This window comes from Moschus berezovskii, chromosome 1 (genome assembly GCF_049115385.1).
Source record: "Moschus berezovskii isolate FMDL1 chromosome 1, NW_MosBer_1.0, whole genome shotgun sequence".
Classification (NCBI taxonomy): domain Eukaryota; kingdom Metazoa; phylum Chordata; class Mammalia; order Artiodactyla; family Moschidae; genus Moschus; species Moschus berezovskii.
In genome coordinates, this window is record NC_142460.1 from 55,929,624 (window position 1) to 55,945,205 (window position 15,582).

The window sequence follows — 15,582 nt, forward strand, 5'->3', positions numbered from 1 at the left end:
TCTCATCTCAAGATTATAAATCTACTTACACAACAAAGTGGAATAGAATTTCCATCTTCCAGCCTCTGCCACATCTAAGATTCTACATCTGGGATCAGGGACAAGGACCTGTACCTACCTGCCAGCCAGAGTCTGCATTGGACAGGGACCTCTTTATTCCCTTCTTACTGTCAGGCCTGCCATTGTTAATGGAAACTTTATGAGCCCTCACATAACTGAACATACACATTTTATATTTTTGCAACCCGGTTCTTTTCCTAGGAATGATGCATCCCTTATGTTTTTTCCTTCAGTTCAGTTCAGTTCAGTCGCTCAGTCGTGTCCGACTCTTTGCAACCCCATGAATCACAGCACACCAGGCCTCCCTGTCCATCACCAACTCCCGGAGTTCACTCAAATTTATGTCCATCGAGTCGGTGATACCATCCAGCCATCTCATTCTCTGTCGTCCCCTTCTCCTCCCGCCCCCAATCCTTCCCAGCTTCAGAGTCTTTTCCAGTGAGTCAACTCGTCACATGAGGTGGCCAAAGTATTGGAGTTTCAGCTTTAGCATCAGTCCTTCCAATGAACACCCAGGATTGATCTCCTTTAGAATGGACTGGTTGGATCTCCTTGCAGTCCAAGGGACTCTCAAGAGTCTTCTCCAGCACCACAGTTCAAAAGCATCAGGTTACACTTAATCCCTGCTATAATGGGATTTCCTAAGTCCAATTATGTACAAACTGTGTAACCTTTGGCATTAAAGCCTATTTGTGTACTAATGGGGTTTTGACACCCTTATTAGGTTACTAAAGCAACCCTTTCTCTTTCATAGTTTAACAGCTGCCTTATTGACCATCAGTCATTTTATTGACAATGATGATCAAGTTTAGTTTTTAACCCCTTTAAATTCACAAAGCCAAAATGATTTTTCTCTCCTAGGAATGCCAGAATCACCTCCGCAGATATGGAAATGTGAATCTGGAACTGGTGACTCGAATCATTAGAGATGGTGGCCCATGGGAAGATCCTGTGTTGCAAGCTGTTCTAAAAGCCCAGCCAGCATCTCAGGAGATAGGTACTACAGGAGACTCAAATCTAAATCTACATTTGTGAGAAACAAACACAATTTCATTTTCTAACTAGAGCAGTATTAGTGTTTTTTATTTTACAATATTGAATAAGTAATGTATTTTTGCATGAAGTGTGTTTAACTTGCTATATTAACCCAGCCCAAGAGTGATTTGACACAAGATTAGGTAAAACTAGTAATTCCCTATTAAAATTCAGAGTGTTAACATATTTAGTATCCAGATGTTGCTTACTTACAAAAAGTTTGTATTTGTCACTTCAGTTATGTTTTTAAAATCTATTTAAGTAGGAACACCCTTGAAAAAAAAAAACAACACCCTGCTTAAGCACATGGGATCTCCCTTATACAGGAAACTCTGTGAAGGATGGAGCTCCTTCAGCTTTTGTTTTGATAAACACTAACATATCCTACACCTAGCCCAGTGCCTGGGATGGAGCAGTAGTTGCTCAGTATCACTGCTTGTTTATTGAATGAATGACTGCATGAATGCATAAGTGAATGCATGACCTATTGAATGAGTAAGTAAATTTCAGTTCCAAATACTCTAGAGCAGTATTTCCCAAACTTCCTTCATCAGTAGGAGTTTTGCCTCATCCCCTTACCACCTGCATACCTTTTTGACATCACTTTCTCTTTAATCTAGATTCCTATGAGCCAAAATCTCCTTTTGAAGGCAGGAAGCTCTGTCAATATTTGCCATATTATTTCTGAGCCCCAGAACATTTGGGTCACCAAAACTTAGAATAAGCACAAAAGTCTGGACACATTTGAGAGAGCCTACGGAGTGCAGGTATAACATGGGCAGAGGGGAGAGACAAGACCTCTCAGCTGGGACCATTCAGACACTGGTCTGGTGAGAAAACACTGCACACCACTAATTGCCCCAGTATGTTAGGCTCTTCCCATTTGTCCCAGGTAAAGGGGTGGGAGTGGGTTGTGAGTAGAACTGAGTGGGGAAGGGGCTATGATTCTAGGGCTTACGAGCAAGCTGACCCCCAGATACAAGTGTAGGGGACAAGAAGAGATGTGAGAGAAGATGAAAAGAGATAAGACCAGGAGAAGTAATGAGAGTGGTGGAATGAGGTGGGAAGTAGGACAAGACTAGAAGGAAAGAGCTAAGGTACATGTGGCAGTGGTGTCACTGTATAAATATAAAGGATAGAACTAGCACTTGATATGAAGGTCTCAGAAGGAATTAAAAAAAAAGACTGAAGACGGAGGCAGAAGTTACATCGGAGGAGGAAGAGTTGGAATATTGAGGGAATGTATGAACCATCAAATATAGGGACGGGCAGGGGTGACAGCCTTGAAGGACTCTGAGGAAGCTGGGGAATGTGGCCAGAGGGGACAGGAGCTAGGCAAAGACAGATTCATATAGAGTGAGAACAGGAGAGAAGAGTTTGAATTTTTTGGATAATTTTTAGGTTTCTTTAAGTAGGAGCTAGAACAAACCCATTGTTGGTTGGCGTGAGGCTGATACCCTTTATACACAGTTTATAGGCTTTCCTGGTGGCTCAGACGGTAAAGAATCCGCCTGCAATGCTGCAGACCTGGTTCAGCCCCTGGGTTGGGAAGATCCCCTGGAGGAGGGCATGGCAACCCACTCCAGTATTCTTGCCTGGAGAATTCCCATGGACAGAGGAGCCTGGTGGGCTATAATCCATGGGGTTGCAAAGAGTCAGACACGACTGAGCAACTAAGCACAGCACAGCACATACTATGTATAGTCCTTTCATACATACTCCTTTTATACTTACCCTAGCATATTTCATTTTGGGAAAAGCTGCTCTAGAAGCTCATTAATGTGAATAACTCGACTCTTGTGATCATTAGGGTAACGATCAGTTTGAAGTTTATTTTTGCATTAACTATACAAATCAGTGTCTGCTGCTCATATATTATAAACAGAGTTGCAAGGCAAATATTGAAGCCCAAATAAAACATTATTCATAGGCATTTAAGAAGCTATTGATTAAATATATATAATTAAAACATTTTTGGATTTGAAATCATGAAATATGGGTTCCATTTCCTGCTCTGCCACTTATTTAATTCTTTGTCCTTGGGCAAGTCATTTGACCTCTCTGAGACTCAGTTTTGTGATCTGTAAAACAAGTATTATATCTGTCATGAGGTTGTCATTAGGTCTGAATAAACTTGTGTAGGTAAAGGTGTTTGTATATTTTAAAACTGTGTAAAAGCAAGTATTAAGTTTAGTAATTTAGTAATTGATTTATTAATTAAGTAATTACCTTTGGGCATATATTAATGGACATATATTAATAAGCAGTCCTATTTGACATTACATTTAGCTTACTTTTTTGTTAGAAAGTAATAAAATGTACTTCTTTTATGACTGAACTTTTTGCTAATTCAGATTATATTTCTCTATAATTAATCTGAATTAACATGGTTTTAATGGCAGATTAGGATTTAGCCTTCTAATCTTACAGTAATGTAAATAATGGTAAGACGACAAAGTACATAATCTTAGACTAGAAAGAAATTCTAGATCCTGTGTCATTTGAAACATATTTTAACATGAGAGAACACAAAAAAAGAGTATTTCGTGTTTGTTTTTTATTTTGCTTCTTTCTTTAGATTGAGAAAGAATCAGCAAATATTTCTTCGGCACAGTTTTGTTGTCTTTTATTGCCATTTTCCCAGTCATTTAACTGATATATTCTTTCCACAAACTCCTAATAAGGAAAATGCTATTTAATTAAATAGTTGATTTAATTAGATACTACATGTTAGTGTTGAAGTGTCAAAGAAAAATGTTTGAGACAGTCTTTTCTTGAGAGTAATAAGAGTCTCTTTTCTTTTTAATATAGTCAACAAATATTTAAGTTCTGAAAATCCACTGTTCTTTGAACTACGTGCCAGATACCTAATTGCTTGTGAACGCATACCTGAAGCAATGGCTCTTATTAAATGTTGTATAAATCACCCAGAAATCAGTAAAGACTTGTACTTCCATCAAGCACTCTTCACCTGTCTGTTTATGTCACCTGTAGAAGATCACCTATTCCGGGAGGTATTGTTTGAGATTATGTTTGCCTCTTAAACTTACAAAAATTATGTAGCCCATTTTTGGTAAATTCCTTTTACAGTACTATCAAAGGCCATAAGATTACATTATCTAGATGTATTCTCTTTGACACCATTTTTAAGCTCATATTGAATTAGCTTGTATTAACAAATGATGAAATTAAAATTTTCATTGATAAGCATTATTCATGTTGAGTGAGTTTCTGGTGTGACAGGTTAAATAAAAACTGAGAAGCATCAGGATTTTGCATCTTAATTAAAATACTAAGAAATTCAATTCCAATGTTTGTTACTTTAGTGTTTTTTTAAGATGAAAAAATTAATCTTTTCCTAATATGGACCCTATGTACCTACAAGCTATGGACACTGAGGTTAAAAGTAGTCATTATAAACTGTAGGTACTATATAGTGAAACTATGGAAAAACATAAAAATAGTTCTGTATAATTCACTGTCTTTGTAGAAGAAAATTAGAAATCTAAATTCTTCTGAATGCTTAAACATTTATTACAGCTATCTTTCTAGATATTTTTTAATGATATGAACTGAGTTTTCTTTTCATCTTATAGCATTTACTGAAAACTGACTGTAAGAGTGGAATTGATATCATCTGTAACACTGAAAAAGAAGGCAAGACTATGTTAGCCTTGCAACTCTGTGAATCCTTTCTTATTTCACAGCTCCAGAATGGGGATATGTACTGTATCTGGTAAGTGTTCATAATACAGACAAAGAAATGGTGAGATGGGATGCAAAAGGAGAATTCGTTAGCAGAATTTATACCTTATTTTTTAAAAGTTACATGAAAATGTTAAGCCACTTTCCCCCACACACACATTTATTGTGCAGGAAACAATGGGGTGTAAGACCTAAGGGTTAAAAAAGAAAAAGATCATGTGCCAATAATAAACAGTGTTAATATTTAAGAAATGTGTTATAATGAAATAATTTATGTTTTACATTACATTTAGAGTGTTATTTTTAAATTTTTTAAGAGTATTTTTCAGAGAAGTTTTAGGTTTATAACAAAATCGAGAGGGAAGTACAGACATTTTCCACATACTCCTTGTTTGCACAAATGTATATCCTTCCCCGTTATCAAAACACTCACCATAATGGTACTTTTTTTTTTTTTTAACCAAAGATGAACTTATATTCACATGTATTAATTACCCAAAGTCCAGTTTATGTTTAGGATTCACTCTTGCTGTTAATTATTTTATGGATTTGGACAAGCATATAATGATATTGATAATAACATAATGACATATATCAGTATAATATCACACAGAGTATTTTTGCTGCCCTAAAAATCCTCTTTGCTCAGCCTATTCATCTCTTCCCTCCCACCCCTGCCCCTTATCTCCATAGTTTCGCCTTTTCCAGAGTATCATATAGTTGGAATCATATAGTATACACCTTTTTCAGATTGGCTTCTTTCACTTAGTAATAGGCATTTTAGTTTCCTCCACGTCTTTTCATAACTTGATAGCTCATTTCTTTTTAGTGATGAATAATATTCCATTTTCTGAATGTACCACAGTTTATTTATCTATTATCTACTAAAGAACATCTTGGTTGCCTCCAAGATTTGGCAGTCATGAATAAGCTGGTATAAACATCTGTGTACAGGTTTTTGTGTGGACAAAGTTTTCAACTCCTTTAGGTAAATACCAGGGAGCACGATTGCTGGAACTTATGGTAAGAGTATATGTAGTTTTGTAAGGAACTGCCCAACTGGCTTCCAAAGTGCTGTACCATTTTTCATTTCCACCAACAATGGATGAGAGTTCCTGTCGTTCTACAGCCTCACCAGCATTTGTTATTTTCAGTGTCCCAAATTTTAGCCATTCTGATAGGTGTGTAGTGGTGTCTCATTGTTTTAATTTAGTGTAGTTTGCATTTCCTTGATGACATATGATGTGGAGCACACTTTCACATGCTTATTTGCCATCTGTATACCTTCTTTGGTGAGGTATCTGTTAAGATCTTTAGTCCATTTTGTAAGTGGGTTATTTGATTCCTTATTGTCCAGTTTTAAGAGTTCTTTGTATATTGTTGATAACAGTTGTCCATTGGATGAGTCTTTTACAGATATTTTTTCCCAGTCTGTGACTTGATACTGTCTTTCACAGAGAAGTTTTCAATCTTAATGAAGTCCAGCTTGTCAGTTATTTTTTTCATGGATCATGTCTTTGGTGTTATATATAAAAAGGCATCACCATATACAAGGTCTTCTGTGTTTTCTGATTTAGACCATGATCCATTTTTAGTAAATTTTTGTGAAGGGTGTAAGCTCTGTGCCTGGAGAATGCCACGGACAGAGAAGCCTAGCAGGCTACAGTCCATAGGGTTGCACGGAGTCAAATATGACTGAAGCCACTTAACACACAAGATCTGTGTCTAGATTCATCTTTTTAAAATTAGAATGTCTAGTTGTTTGAGCACCATTTCTTGAAAAGATATTTGCTCCATTGCATTGCCTTTGCTCCTTTGTCAAAGAACAATTGACTGTATTTATGTACATCTATTTCTAGGCTTTCTGTTCTCTCCCTTTGATCTATATGTCTATTCTTAAACCAGTACAACACTGTCTTCATTGTGTTAGTTTATATTAAGTCCTGAAGTTAGGTAGTATCAGTCCTTCAACTTTGTTCTTCTTCAGTATTGTATTCGCTATTCTGGGTCTCTTGTTTCTCCATAACAACATTAGAATCTGTTTGTCCATATCCATAAAATAACCTACCAGGATTTAGATTGGGGTTGAATCTGTAGATTAAGCTGAGAAGAACCAGTAACTTGATAATATTGAGTCTTCTTGTCCATGAACATGGACTATCTCTTTTTTTATTTACTCCTTTGATTTTACTCATCAGAGTTTTGTAGTTTTCCTCATGTAGATCCCAAACATATTTTGCTAGATTTATAGCTAAGTAGTTCATTTAGCCGGAGAAGGCAATGGCAAGCCACTCCAGTACTCTTGCCTGGAAAATCCCATGGATGGAGGAGCCTGGTAGGCTGCAGTCCATGGGGTCGCTAAGGGTTGGACACGACTGAGCAACTTCACTTTCACTTTTCACTTTCACACATCGGAGAAGGAAATGGCAACCCACTCCAGTGTTCTTGCCTGGAGAATCCCAGGGACGGGGGAGCCTGGTGGGCTTCCGTCTATGGGGTCACAGAGTCGGACACGACTGAAGTGACTTAGCAGCAGCAGCAGCAGCAGTTCATTTAGCGGAGAAGGCAATGGCAACCCACTCCAATACTCTTGCCTGGAAAATCCCATGGACGGAGGAGCAGGTATGCTGCAGTCCATGGGGTCGCTAAGAGTTGGACACGACTGAGCGAATTCACTTTCACTTTTCACTTTCATGCATTGGAGAAGGAAATGGCAACCCACTCCAGTGTTCTTGCCTGGAGAATCCCAGGGACGGGGGAGCCTGGTGGGCTGCCGTCTATAGGGTCACACAGAATCAGACACAACTGAAGCGACTTGGCAGCAGCAGCAGTTCATTTAGGGATGGGGAGGTGCTAATATAAATAGTATTATGTGACTGTTAGTTTTTCTGAGCATTTAAAAAACCATTAAAAAGTTCTTAGAACATATGAAGCATCCAGTTACATGATCCAAGTAATCATGTAATTCAGAATGTGGTTTGAGAGTATTTTAATTTAAGAGTATTTAATTTAAATTGAGAGTATTTTACTGTTAGATAAAATCAAGAATAATTAGAAAAAAATCCTAATAACTTTTGCCTTCTCACCTCAGTACACACAGACACAATACTACCACTTTGACATGTCACCAATTCTTGAGAGAAAACTAGGTCTCATTTACCTAACAAAATAATATGAAATGGTATGGGCTATAAATATTTTTTAATGAATGCTTTCAAATTTTAAGTTCTTAGATACTTAAAAGAGTAGCTTGAAGGAGTTATAAACTTATTTAATATAGATGTTATAGATTAAAATCTTTAGATTCAGAGATGGAGTCAAAAGCTAATTATAAAGTTAGGTCTAGAAACTAGTGGACTTACCTTCTGTGGGACTATACTCTATAAGTTAGATTATACAAATTTTTATTCAAAAGTGTACTATGTAAATTGGAGTTGCAAATAGAGAAGAGGATCAGGAGATAGTGGTTAAGACATACACTTCTAAGTAGTTTTCAAAGTATTATCATTTCTTGATAGGTAATTATTTTGAAACAATGTATAGTCATTGCTGTTCAGTATATCTTTTCTATGGTGAAAGAAATGTTCTCTATCCTTGGCTTTATTAAACTATTTAAGAATATCTTTAGTCTTTCATTTTGACATACTTATATGTAAACTGGAATCACCTATAAACAAACCAAAAAATGACCAGGAAAACATTTTATTTTCTTCTTCTCTTGGCTAACCAATTTCTACTCTTTAGAGAGGAACTTTAAAAATAGAACAGAGCCTATCTTTCCTGCTCCTGGCCACAGTCACCTTCTAAAAATAGAAAGCGGGTGTGTGCTTCCCAGTTGCCTAACAAAAAAAGGACTTCTTAGCCTGTTTCTTTGTCCTTCCTTCTGAGTAGGCTGAGTTCTGATTGCCTGCTCTCTTATTTCTTTTACCTCTCTTCTCTTATATTTCTGAGTGCTAGGGTCTTCTTTCTTCTAAAAGTTGATTTTCACTGTAACTTGAAGAGCAGGATTCTTCCAGCTTACAAGGTCTCTGTTGTCTGTTTCATCTTGGTCTTCAGTTTTTTCTTCAGCTCCCCTTTCTGAAGACAAAACTTGATGTATGGTCCAGTTTTATTTTGTCTCAAGCCAATGAAACAAGCTACTAATCTAGTTCTCTTACCATCAATAATAATATAACAGCTGCTTATATTGGCTGAGTGCTTTCATTAGTCTGTGCTTTATATATTTATTATCTCATTTACTCCAGCAATCTCATGGGGTAAATGAAGCCAAGATTCAAACCTAAGCAACCTATACTATTAAATATTACTTACTATAAAATGGGTATAGTATGAAAAAAATCTATGTGGTAAGGGTGGCTATAAATCATTTTGTAGTCTCTCTGCAATTAGATAACTTGATGGTTATATTAGCAGTGAGCTACCTGGGAAATGTGTTTGTACACCAAGTCAGTGCTGTGAGACTTTTTGTCTGTTTTTTATTTGCTGCACTTGGGTCTTCATTGAGGTGTGCAGACTCTTCATTGTGGCATGCAGGCTTTTCTACCTGTGGTGTGCGGGCTCTTAAGGGTGCGGGCTCTCTAACCTGCAGCATGCAGGCTTTCTAGTTGCGGTGAGTGGGTTTAGTTGCCCCGAGGCATGTGGGATCTTAGTTCCGAACCAGGGATCAAACCTGCCTCTCCTGCATTGGAAGGCGGACTGTTACACCACTGGACTATCAGGGAAGTCCCAGTGCTATGTTTTTGTAAGGACCCTTTTTGGGAAAAGAAAACAGAAGCTTCATTAAACTTTCCCTCTGGTCTTCACAAAGAAGACTATTAGTGAGCGATTTATTAAACATCAGTATATACTAGACATTTTACCTAGGTGTTTTCACTTATCTGTTTTAATGCTTTTTATGTGTAAGAAAATTCTGGATAAAAGAGGTAAAAACCACACAGTTATTAATAATAACAAAATGGAGTTGGAATTTATTCTAGTCAGTTTGCAAGTGATATCATTCTATGTCTAACTGGTTCAGGGAAAAGGTAGCATTTATTGAATGGATACTGGGATATTACACAAGCCACATCAAAGGCAGAGATATGGGTGGTCCTCAAAAATAACTGCTAACAAGGATGTTGAGATTGCTGGGGTTATTTTAAAGTATCTCTGATCTGCCAGTTGGCTTCAGTCTTTCTTTTTGTAGACCAGAAGAATGCCAACACTCCCCAGCCTTCATAGTTTAGAGTTGAGACCATTCCAGGGGTTCTAACTGAATTGAGGTCAGTTTCCCATCCTTAGATTAATATTTTAGGAACAGTGAGGATGGTCATATAGAAGGCATGGCCACTGAGGTTCCAACCCTGTGTATTAGGGTGATTCTTAGAAAATGATGGTTCACTGTCAACTGGGTAGTACCATCCCAGTTGGTATATAATGTCTGATTGAGACGTAGGCCTCTTGAGTAGGTCTCATTTATTCTCAATCCCTGTTCTTTTCCATTAGCTCCACTATACGGTGTGTCATTGAGAAGATTTACAATGTATTAATACGTGAGGAAACAGGCCTTATAAAACAAGGAAGTTTATGAAAGGCATGAAATCAATAAGAGAGATAAGATCTGTTCTGAAATAATTATCACTTTAGTTTGGGGTATTCATGAAAGTTTTCATGAAGAGTTACTTGATTAAGGACTTTGACAGATAAGTTCATCTTAGAAATAATTATTTTCCAAGTAGAGCAATCAACAAACAAACAAAAAAGAATAAATAAAGCACATTAACTGACACTGAGGAAACCAACCTAGAAGAATGCCCAGGATTCAGATCCTGATCCTTCTGACTCAAAAACCCGTGTTTCTGTTGGCTTTTAACACCATAAAGCATACTGAACAAGTACTAAATGAAATAATCTAGGAGACTGGTAGCAGATTAGTTTAGCAACCCCTACAGCAGTACATATGGAAAATTAAAGGGTCTAAGGTGGTAACATTGAGAATGATAAAACTGTGGGCAAAAGTATAATGAAAATATAGAGACTATGAAAAACAAACAGGTTAGAACCAAACATGTTAGAGGAATATTTAGTGTCTTTGGGCGACAGAGAATGAGATGGTTAGACGGCATCACCAGTTCAATGGACATGAACTTAGGCAAATTCCGGGAGATGGTGAGGGACAGGGAGGCCTGGTGTGCTGCAGTCCAGGGGTCGCAGAGAGTTGGACACAACTGAGCAGCTGAACTGAACTGAAATGGATTAAAGTGATAGAAGCCAGTCTAAACTGAAATAACCAGTTATGCAAACTGGAGAAGAAGTCAGAGCTAGAGATTTAGAAGCATGGTATGAAACCTCATGAGCTTCCCAAAGGAATTCTGTGTGAAAAAAAAAAAAAGTGAGCGGTGGACTGAAACTTAGGAACACCTACACAGCTAGTGTGAAATGAAAGTGAAATTTTGGATTTATTTGTGTTGCTTGCCATCATTTTTTGTTTTGTGTTCTCTGTATTGTCTCTCTACATAGAGTATGTGCACCTTCATGATAGTAGTCAAAGTGTCCTTAGATTTCATAGCTTTATGTACTGGGCTCAAAGTACATAATCAGTATATAGCTTTTAAAAAGTATATATTTTCATCAATTATTTTAATACTTTTTAGACTATGACGCTTTATGTAACTTTTATGACACTTTTCAAGGAATTCTAATTTGCTGAAATGTAATATCCAAACATGACTGTACATGGAACAACAGACTGGTTCCAAATAGGAAAAGGAGTACGTCAAGGATGTATATTGTCACCCTGCTTATTTAACTTATATGCAGAGTACATCATGAGGAACGCTGGGCTGGAAGAAGCACAAGCTGGAATCAAGACTGCCGGGAGAAATATCAAGAACCTCAGATATGCAGATGACACCACCCTTATAGCAGAAAGTGAAGAGGAACTCAAAAGGCTCTTGATCAAAGTGAAAGACGAGAGTGAAAAGGTTGGCTTGAAGCTCAACATTCAGAAAACAAAGATCATGGCATCTGGTCCCATCACTTCATGGGAAATAGATGGGAAAACAGTGGAAACAGTGTCAGACTTTATTTTGGGGGGCTCCAAAATCACTGCAGATGCTGATTGCAGCCATGAAATTAAAAGACGCTTACTCCTTGGAAGGAAAGTTATGACCAACCTAGATAGTATATTAAAAAGCAGAGACATTACTTGGCCAACAAAGGTCCATCTAGTCAAGGCTATGGTTTTTCCAGTGGTCATGTATGGATGCGAGAGTTGGACTGTGAAGAAAGCTGATTGCCGAAGAATTGATACTTTTGAACTGTGGTGCTGGAGAAGACTCTTGAGAGTCCCTTGGACTGCAAGGAGATCCAACCAGTCCATTCTAAAGGAGATCAATCCTGGGTGTTCACTGGAAGGACTGATGCTAAAGCTGAAACTCCAGTACTTTGGCCACCTCATGCGACGAGTTGACTCACTGGAAAAGACTCTGAAGCTGGGAAGAATTGGGGGCGAGAGGAGAAGGGGACGACAGAGAATGAGATGGCTGGATGGCATCACCGACTCGATGGACATGAGTTTGAGTAGACTCCGGGAGTTGGTGATGGACAGGGAGGCCTGGCGTGCTGTGATTCATGGGGTCGCAAAGAGTCGGACACGACTGAGGGACTGAACTGAATATCCAAACATTTCAATTATACCTTACAGTTTCCTTTGCCTCAAATCCATTGCTCGCTCCTGTTATTTGTTCAGTCACTTAGTCGTATACAACTCTTTGTGACCCCATGGACTGCAGCACACCAGATTCCTCTGCCTTCCATATTTTAGAAAAGAATCTACCTGTTAAATATTTTAAATGGTCCATAGCTTGTTCCTTTAAAAATACTACACTGTAATGGATGGTGTAAAACATAAAATTTCAGAATCAGTTTTATAATATACTTAACACTTTTAATGTGTAGTACTTTTGGTATCTTAATAGATTTAAAAGTGTGAACCATTTCTTCTTTGCAGAAAGTACAACACTGATTTCTAAATTTGCAAGTGGATATTAATTTAAAGGTCAAAGTTATTATTTTAAGTAATCTCATTAATATTGGTACATTGAAATTAGAATGTGTTTTGATCAAGTACTAGAGATGCCTTAGGTTTGTTGGCATATGATTGGGATACATTCTGTACCACTGCAAGTCGTAATTTCTGATCTCTGCTTTTCCCCCAGCTTTGGAAAGTAGCTTTGGAAGTAGCTTGGAGTTAACTTAATATCCACTTACACCCCCTTTGTATGCATCCCAACCAGGGCACTATAGAATCAAGGAAAGACAGCTAATGTCTGTATTTGAATAAACTGTATTTTTTATATTTCTCTTTTTTCTTATTTACAGGGAGTTGATTTTCATATGGAGTAAACTTCAGCTAAAGTCTAATCCTTCAAAACAAGTTTTTGTAGATCAGTGCTACCAGCTCTTAAGAACAGCAACTAATGTGAGAGTCATATTTCCTTTCATGAAAATCATTAAAGATGAGGTAAATAGTATATATTTATCCCTTCATTTGAAGTTAAATTTAAATGACAGTTCACTGAAACTTGCATCTCTTATAAAATTTATTTGATCATGTAATTGAAGTAAAAAAAGATTTTAAGGCCACGTTCTCCATATATTTTTTACTTCCCCCCTCACCTCAAACTCCCAAGACATAAAGCTTATATATAAATGAAAATAACTGAAAAAAAAAAGATAAAAAACCAATTTAGTGTTACATAAAGTTTAACGTGGGAACAACTTGCTTCTGTAAGAAGCTGTTATCTCTTTTCTTAAAATTAAATAAGCCTGTCATTTTAAACATTATGCTAAATCCTGTTTATATAATCTTAACTAATTTGCAGATGATCTTCATGTAACTATAGGTAATACCTAATTCACTGTCATAGAGATATACAGTTCATAGTTTTAAGTCTGATGTTTAGATAAAAAGGAACAATGAATTCTGAGGCATTTTTGAAACCTAAGGACAAATTTTTCAAGTGTTTATTTAAAATAAGAGTAAAAACCCATTACCTGTTTTTAAAAATAGTTCTTTTTTGTTGTTGTTGTTTTTTGTTTTTATTTTATTTGGAGGCTAATTACTTTACATTATTGTATTGGTTTTGCCATACATTGACATGAATCTGCCCCAGGTGTACATGTGTTCCCCATCTTGAAACCCCTCCCACCTCCCTCCCCATCCCATCCCTCTGATTCATCCCAGTGCACCATCCTTGAGCATCCTGTATCATGCATCAAACCTGGACTGGCAATTCGTTTCACATATGATAATATACATGTTTAAATGCCATTCTCCCAAATCATCCCACCTTCGCCCTCTCCCACAGAGTCCAAAAGACTGTTCTATACATCTGTGTCTCTTTTGTTGTCTCGTATACAGGGTTATCGTTATCATCTTTCTAAATTCCATATATAAAGTTTTTCATGGGCTACTGGCAAGTGTGTACAATTCTACATAAGATTCTTATATAGACATGAAAGTAGATATTACAGATCTTTTTACTTTTTCTCCTCAAATATTAACAGAACTTTGAATACAAAGATAGGAAAGATAAAGCTACCTTAACATTTTAGATAGCTCCATTTAACTGAATCTTTATGTGGGTTACTTTTAAATACATAAGGAGGCATCCATTAAATATATTTTAATTTTTTATACATTTATGCACTTATCATATTTATTATTGTATCACTCATTAGATGTATGACCATGTAGTGATCCTATTCCCCTGATAGAAATTTTTGTATCATATATTGTATCATACAATATAAAGCATTGTATCAGAGGACTTTTTTAGGTTCTTTTTAGTTAACTACATTAATAGCTTCATTATGAAATAGTGATTTGTCATTTAAATGCATCATCAAAGTTAACCTCTCATGCCACCAAAAAATGGGAAAAAAAGAAATCTATGCTGTAGAGTGCAAATTTTGCACTTAATATTTGAAGTGCATCAGAATCACCTATAAAACTTTTCTAAAAATAAAGATTTCTGTCTATATTCTTTAAACAAATGATTCTCATCTCAGATGGTAAAGAATCTGCCTGCAGTGCAGAAGACCTGGGTTCAATTGGGAAGTTCCCTGGAGAAGGAAATGGCAACCCACTCAAGTATTCTTGCCTAAAAAATCCAATGGACAAAAGAGCCTGGAGGGCTACAGTCCATGGGGTTGCAAAGAATCAGACATGACTGAGTGACGAACACTTTCACTTTTCACCAAAAATTGAGACACCCTTACAGAAAGTTTAAAATATAGGTGAAGTTCAGCCAATTATCTTAGAACTTTCTCAATTTCACATGCATGGTCAACCTAAGAATACATGATAAGAAAAATTCAAAGATGAAATAAGTATTTAAAATGTGCATAATTTCTTATACACTCTACTAAAAACATTTTTATCTGATGGAATAGATCATTCATATGCCTCAGTAGTGTGAAAGGAGGCACAGGTAATGCCATGTGAGTTCAGAAGGAGACGTTACAGATAGCTTATCTGAAAAGGCTTCACAAAGGAGGATGCTTTCAGCTGGGTGTTAAATGATAGAATAGTATAATACTAATATTTGTAGAGGACTTCACAGTTTACAGGGCCTCTTTTCCTCATTTTATTATTTGGTTCTCATAACTGTCCAGTGGCATTAACAGGAGAGTGTGGATGGGGAAACTAATCAAAGAGTTTAGTTGCTGTGGGGTTCGGGTTGCTAGAGATCCAAAAGGGACTGAATATTACACAAAAAGTTGAAACAATTCCTAAAT

At 36.8% G+C, this 15,582-nt stretch overlaps 1 protein-coding gene across 4 annotated transcripts in view; it reads left to right on the plus strand.

Annotated features, from left to right (window-relative positions):
• The window catches only part of ZNF654 (zinc finger protein 654), an 89,599-nt gene that overhangs the window by 69,664 nt on the left and 4,353 nt on the right, over positions 1-15,582 (plus strand). For 3 of the 4 annotated variants that reach the window (XM_055427028.2, XM_055427795.2, XM_088836214.1), the window contains 4 exons: positions 922-1,057; positions 3,907-4,109; positions 4,692-4,831; positions 13,162-13,303. In XM_055427028.2, the coding sequence (XP_055283003.1) occupies positions 922-1,057; positions 3,907-4,109; positions 4,692-4,831; positions 13,162-13,303 (621 nt within the window). The remainder of the gene's footprint in view (positions 1-921; positions 1,058-3,906; positions 4,110-4,691; positions 4,832-13,161; positions 13,304-15,582) is intronic. The other variant, XM_088836216.1, reaches the window with a different exon arrangement.